This window comes from Musca vetustissima, unplaced genomic scaffold (genome assembly GCF_032173495.1).
Source record: "Musca vetustissima isolate MV318-11 ecotype Yass unplaced genomic scaffold, APGP_CSIRO_Mvet_v1 utg23551, whole genome shotgun sequence".
In the NCBI taxonomy this organism is placed as follows: domain Eukaryota; kingdom Metazoa; phylum Arthropoda; class Insecta; order Diptera; family Muscidae; genus Musca; species Musca vetustissima.
In genome coordinates this window covers 122417-130068 of record NW_026889601.1, presented here as the reverse complement: position 1 = coordinate 130068, position 7652 = coordinate 122417, and the positions used below count along the sequence as shown (strand labels likewise).

Here is a 7652-nt window from a genome sequence, read left to right as displayed (position 1 = left end):
AATGATCCTTGAAAAAATATTCTTTAAAAAATCCACGCCTTAATGATCCTTGAAAAAATATTCTTTAAAAAATCCACGCCTTAATGATCCTTGAAAAAATATTCTTTAAAAAATCCACGCCTTAATGATCCTTGAAAAAATATTCTTTAAAAAATCCACGCCTTAATGATCCTTGAAAAAATATTCTTTAAAAAATCCACGCCTTAATTATCCTTGAAAAAATATTCTTTAAAAAATCCACGCCTTAATGATCCTTGAAAAAATATTCTTTAAAAAATCCACGCCTTAATGATCCTTGAAAAAATATTCTTTAAAAAATCCACGCCTTAATGATCCTTGAAAAAATATTCTTTAAAAAATCCACGCCTTAATGATCCTTGAAAAAATATTCTTTAAAAAATCCACGCCTGTTAATGATCCTTGAAAAAATATTCTTTAAAAAATCCACGCCTGTTAATGATCCTTGAAAAAATATTCTTTAAAAAATCCACGCCTGTTAATGATCCTTGAAAAAATATTCTTTAAAAAATCCACGCCTGTTAATGATCCTTGAAAAAATATTCTTTAAAAAATCCACGCCTGTTAATGATCCTTGAAAAAATATTCTTTAAAAAATCCACGCCTGTTAATGTTAAATTCACGCCTGGAAATGGTCCTTGAAAAAATATTCTTTAAAAAATCCACGCCTGTTAATGATCCTTGAAAAAGTATTCTTTAAAAAATCCACGCCTGTTAAATATTCTTTAAAAACTCCACGCCTGTTATTGATCCTTAAAAAATTTGACGATTTAGGGTATTATGTTCACATTTATTCAATATTATGCACATTATGGTAATACACTAATCTAGCTCAGTCATTGCATTTAAATATTAATGTCGGAATTGCGGAAGATTATAACATCGATGAAATGCATGCTAATATTATATGACGGACTTTGTTGTTTAATATTTTGCCTTAAAGGTCTACGAAATTTAAAGCACATTAGAATTTATTTTATATATGTACTACATGGTAGAGAAATTAGTAACATATCAAATTAGTTCTGGTTCGACATCACCTCAGCTTTTACTTTCATGGGATTGACATATATTGACTATATTAAAATTTATTTTATTTTTGAATATTCTATTTTTGCATTGTATAGATCAGATTTCAGAAATTAGAAGAGAAGAACATGTGGGTAAGGACCATTACCAGACGTGGGTTTTGAAAAAATATTTTTTTCTAGCCCCATTATCAGTCGTAGAATTTTAAAGAATATTTTTTCAAGGACCATTTCCAGACTCCCCAAAAATTCCAAATCTTGAAAAAATTGTGTTTGTTTTCTCTTCAATATTTGTATTTATTAACTTTCGTGAAAATATACCTCCACTAAAATCAAAAAATATTTATCTTAATTTACTAAAATCACATAGAATCGATAGTTATACATATTTAAATTCCTCTTAAACGTAAATACCCTTACTTCATAGCCTCGGCACGTGGTTCCAACGTTATGTTAAAACCATTTTCCATTTTCAAAATAATATCAGCCTGTAAACGAAAATCTTTCTCCTGCTGATTACATTTCACCTCAAAGTGACGCAGAATTGTCGATAGCAATATTTTCAATTTGATCATGGCATATTTACGTCCTACACAACTTCTGGGACCGGCACTGAATGGTATAAAACTATAATAATGACGTTTGGCCATACGTTCGGGCAAAAAGTTGTCAGGATCGAATTTTTCTGGATTAGGATATGATTTGGGATCACGATGTACGGCATATTGTGCAATAAGTATTGTTGTACCCTTGGGTATTGAATATGGTCCTGATGCCAATTTAATATCATCTGCAGCTCGACGTGATATAATCGGTACTGGTGGATATAAACGCAGAGTTTCCATTATTACCCTCTCCAAATATTTCATTTCCATTGTATCGGGAAATGTGCAATCGCGTAGCAAATTATCACCGAAGATGGCTTTTTGTTCGTCCAGCACTTTTTCCTGCATGTCCTTGTAAATACCCAAAATACATAGGACAAAACTGGAGGCAGCCGAGGTGGTATCATGACCCTGTTGGAAAAGGGAATTTTTAGTTTCTTTACATCAACTGTGAAATAATGACACCTACCTCAAACATAATTGTATTGACTTCATCTATGATATCCTTGTCGGTCCATTGGATTTCAGGATTTTTGGACATTTCCATCATGGCATCCAATAAGGCCAAACGTTTTTTGGAACCTATGGAAAATCGATTTCAATTAGGACTTAGTTGGCCAAAAAGGGTTCATATGTAAGAATTGAACTCACCCACATCATTCTCATCGATGTCATCCAAATCATCACGCAGTCCCTTGGCTTTTATAGTTTCTTGTTTTCTCTTGGTAACCTCGGTATCATTTTCCACAATAGCCCTCGAATCGGCATTGAAATTTCTTTGCCGCTCATTTACAACCTGTCGTGTCATATTCAAAATGGTATCCAACATTTTCCGACCCTTATCATGTAATTTCGAAAATTTGAACATAGCATCCAGACGATAATAGAATTTCAGCTGACGTTTATGAATTATGTCACACATATCCAACACCGCATTGGCGTATTCCAAACATTTATCCGGTTTGGGTAGCTTCTTTACACCCATAACAGTGGCCAGTAATATTTCCACAGTTGCCTGAGACATATATTTGTGAGCATCAAATTCATGGCCCACTTCGTGTGACAACCGTTCCACCACCCTCTTGGAATGTTCCACAAAGGTGGGTACGAAACTTTTCAAAATACTTTGATGGAAGGTAGGGGCAATCATTTTGCGATGATGCTGCCAATGATGACCCTTGGAGATAAGTAGGCCATCACCAAACCATGGTTGGAAATATTTATATTCGGGTGATTTTTCCAGGTGGTCATTCGAACTGAGAACTATTTCAATGTCGACAGGATTCCAGAGAGCAACAATCATTAATGGCCCCAAAAATGCTCTTACCACACCATTCGGTGTGTGTATGTAGCGCATTGCATAGGCCATGATTTCTGAAATAAGAAACAGAAATGGACCAGGCGTGTATTTTTTAAAGAATATTTTTTCAAGGACCATTAACAGGCGTGGATTTTTTTGAACAATATTTATTAAAGGACCATTACCAGGATTGGATTTTTTAAAGAATATTTTTTCTAGGACCATTACCAGGCGTGGATTTTTTCAAGGACCATTACCAGGCGTGGATTTTTTAAAGAGTATTTTTTCAAGGTCCATTATCAGGCGTGGATTTTTTAAAGAATATTTTTTCTAGGACCATTACCAGGCGTGGATTTTTTAAAGAATATTTTTTCAAGGACCATTACCAGGAGTGGATTTTTTAAAGAATATTTTTTCAAGGACCATTACCAAGCGTGGATTTTTTAAAGAATATTTTTTCAAGGACCATTACCAAGCGTGGATTTTTTAAAGAATATTTTTTCAAGGACCATTACCAAGCGTGGATTTTTTAAAGAATATTTTTTCAAGGACCATTACCAAGCGTGGATTTTTTAAAGAATATTTTTTCAAGGACCATTACCAAGCGTGGATTTTTTTAAAGAATATTTTTTCAAGGACCATTACCAAGCGTGGATTTTTTAAAGAATATTTTTTCAAGGACCATTACCAAGCGTGGATTTTTTAAAGAATATTTTTTCAAGGACCATTACCAAGCGTGGATTTTTTAAAGAATATTTTTTCAAGGACCATTACCAAGCGTGGATCACTTACCTGAATTCGACAAATGCATCACCAAATGACCATTTCCAATTAGCGGCATCATTGGAGGAGTCAACATATTTGCAGTTAACTTATATTCTCGTGTATTCCTTCGCCATATTTCGTACAAGGCTATTGCCAACGATATACCCACAACTACAGTCCACATCCCGAAGCCCGACTCGGTTACTGTTTCTGTTAAAGTTGACATTTTTCGTCAATAGTACTTTATATCCTTGCTCCAAATATATTTTTCAGACAGGTATTCAATTTTCACTTTCTGATATGCACTTCTTGCACTTTGCGATATAAGAACAACTTATCGAATGGTGTATTGCATACTGTTAATTAAGACCAAAATTGGATGGGCCTAATATATTCCGAAATTAAACAGAAGAATTACATATGTAGCTTAATTAAATTTCCTACATGTAGACAAAGTTTACAGGTCAGTGAAATACAGTTGGGTCTGGATAGCTGTAATTTTCCAAAAAAACAAACTATTGAATTGTTTGGCCTTAATTTATCCAATTTGTTGTCATAAGAAAATGCAATTGCGTTGAATTTTTTTCTGTCCTATAATACAACGTCAACTGTATTATTACATAAATTTGTATTAATTAACATTAAAACAAATTGTTACACAAGTACATAATATTCATTGCAATTTTTAGACTTCCTCAAGTAAAACAAAATAGACTATGGCAAAGAAAAATACATGACATTTTGCAAATCATTTCTAAAATGTATCCAAAATGTTAGAAAATAATTTGTAATTGTATTGAATAAATTCAATAATTGAACTATTTTAATATTACAAAACATGCAATTACGACAAAATTTATTGGAAAATGTTGTCGATTTTTTATTTCAAAATTTATTTTGTGGTTTCTTGTAAAAATGGATCTTTCTTAAGAATATTTTTATTAGAACCGTCATAGGTGTAAAGTCACAGTTGAAGCGAAGATTTTTTAATACAGAGGCCTTTTTAAGGCACCGGTAGATATTAAACGTGGATTCCCAAATTATAGAGCTGCAGAGGTAAATTGTTAAAAATTGCCATTCATGGATAATCAAAACTACAAAGATGGATATTTGTAAGTACCATGTACGAGATATTTAAAATATAAAAACCCAAATACCTTCAGGGCTGATTTTTAGGGGCTGTGGGAGTGAATTTTTAAGAAGATTTTAGTGATATTTGGAACATATGGTTGAATAAAATTTAATGACTGCAATATAATTATTATATGCTAATTTATTGGTATATGCTAACCCCTTAATATATTTTAGCACAGCGACCAAGTGGCATTATTGAGGCAAATGACAACATTTAAATACTTAGCATTAGATTTGCATTAGCATTATAACCTTGTCGTCAAAGGGATAAATATTGTATAACATTATGGTAGATCAAAAACCAGTAAGGAAAGTTCAACAGTCGGACGGGGCCTACTATATGATACCCTTCACCACTTTGGGTACATACAAGAGATGTAATCGAGCAAAATATGTATGGTGATCTCTATAAATGGACGTATTTGAGCAACCGCATGCTGCAGCAAAGACGCTAATCAAAATTTATCTCGACACAAAATCCAATACACATTATTGTAGGTTCCATTTGGTACGTTATGCACTAATTCGTCCTAATCGGAAAAACTTCAGATATTTGGTACACCATTTACTGACATGGGATGAAAATATATTTGGAAACTATATCTAAACTTTCAACTGCTTTAATCCAATACGCCATGCTATATTTCATGTAAAGAGAACAGACATAGGCTCCTCCATTTGCATAAAATCGCACAAATATATGTGGGAACTATATCTACATCTGAACCGATTTCAACAAAAACCAGTAAGGAAAGTAGTAAAGTCGGACTGGGCCGACTATATGATACCCTTCACCACTTTGGGTATATTTTACATATGTATTCGCAAAGACGTCGCTGTACTGTTTAAAATTTAATCTCAATCAGACACCCATTGAATATTTGGCGTACAATTAACATAAATAAATCGAAATTATATATGGAAGCTAAGTTATATCTATATCTGAACCTATTTCAAGCAAACCTACCAGAGATCCATGCCATAGTCAATCGAACTATGGTATGGATCTTTAGTGTACAATTTGCTTAAAACCATCACGTCATTCTAGACTTAATTTAGTACGCTATGCCAATATTCTTGCTAATCAAAAGATTTGCAGGGACTTTGGTGCACCATTTACCTAAAATCGGGCGAAACTATATATGGAAGCTATATCTAAATATAAACCGATTTTCACGAAACTTAGCACACGTCATTCTAGATCTAATTCAGTAGGCAATACCAAATTTCGTGCAAATCGAAAGATATATAGGGACTTTGGTACACCATTTACCTTAAAACGGACGAACCTACATATGGGCGCTATATCAAAATCTGAACCGATTTCCACGAAAATTAGCACACATCTTTCTAGGCCTAATTCAGTAGGCTATACCAAATTTCGTGCAAATCGAAAGGCATATATGGACTTTGTTACACCATTTACCTAAAATCGGCCGCAACTATATATGGGAGCTATATCTAAATCTGGACCAATTTTCACGAAACTTAGCACACATCATTCTAGACCTAATTCAGTAGGCTATACCAAATTTCGTGCAAATCGAAAGATATGTAGGGACTTTGGTACACCATTTACCCAAAATCGGGCGTTACTATATATGGGAGCTATATCTAAATCTGAACCGATTTTTTCGAAACTTGGCACAAGATATTCTAGACTTAATTCAATACGCTATGTCAAAATTCGTGCAAATCAAATCATTTTCAGCGACTATTGTGCACCTTTTACCTAAAATCGGCCGAAACTATATATGGTAGCTATATCTAAATCTGAACCGATTTTCATGAAATTTTACACACATCATTCTAGACTCATTCCAGTACGCAATGCCAAATTTCGTGCAAATCGAAGGACATATAGGGACTTTGGTACACCATTTACATTAAATCGGGCGAAACTATATATGTAAGGCTATATCTAAATCTGAACCGATTTTCTCCAATTTCAATAGGGTTCGTCCTTGGGCCAAATAAGTGAACTGTGCCAAATTTCATCCAAATCGGATCATAAATGCGACCTGTACTTTGTTAACAAAAATACATGGACAGACGGACATGCGTAAATCGACTCAGAAAGTGATTCTATGCATATTCTCAAAAGGAACCATGGGTCTATCTCGATTCCTTTTGCCTGTTACAAACATATGCACAAACACATAATACCCTGTACCACAGTGTGGTGAAGGGTATAAATATGGTGCAAATAGAACGGGATCTATGGTGCACAATTTACATAAAATGGGACTAAAGTATATATGTGGGCTATATTAAAATCCGAACCTATTTCAACAAAACTTCACGGATATCAACCTGTAGTAACTTTAATACTCTATGCAAAAGTTTGTCTCAATCGGACAAACTTCGCATACATCAATCTGGACCTAGTTCAGTACACTTTTCAAAATTTTGTCTCAATCGGACCAATATTAGGAGTTTGGGGCATCATTTGCATAAAATCTGAACAGATTTGAACAAATCTTGGCATATAACAAACAAGACGTAATTCACTACTCTGTGCAAAATTTCGTCTCAATCAAAAAATCGTACGACTCTATATATTGGATCTGAACCGATTTCAACAAAACTTCGCATACATAAATCTGGACCTAATTCAGTACTCTGTGCTAAATTTTGTCACACTCGGACCAATATTGGCAGTATGGTGTTCCATTTACATAAAATCGGACGAAACTATATATGGGAGCTATATCTTATTCTGAACCGATTTCAACAAAACTTCGCATACATCAATCTGGACCTAATTAAGTACTCTGTACAAAATTTTATCTCACCAATATT

The 7652-nt window shown here is 33.7% G+C and overlaps 1 protein-coding gene across 1 annotated transcript; it reads right to left on the bottom strand.

Annotated features, from left to right (window-relative positions):
- Positions 1-1462: 1462 nt before the first annotated feature.
- LOC133337266 (cytochrome P450 4g1-like) lies at positions 1463-3900 on the bottom strand. Its single transcript, XM_061545508.1, has 4 exons — positions 3744-3900; positions 2303-3025; positions 2121-2233; positions 1463-2062 (listed from the first exon to the last, which is right to left on the bottom strand). The coding sequence occupies exons 1-4, from the start codon at positions 3898-3900 to the stop codon at positions 1463-1465; spliced, it is 1593 nt and encodes a 530-aa protein (XP_061401492.1).
- Positions 3901-7652: the final 3752 nt, after the last annotated feature.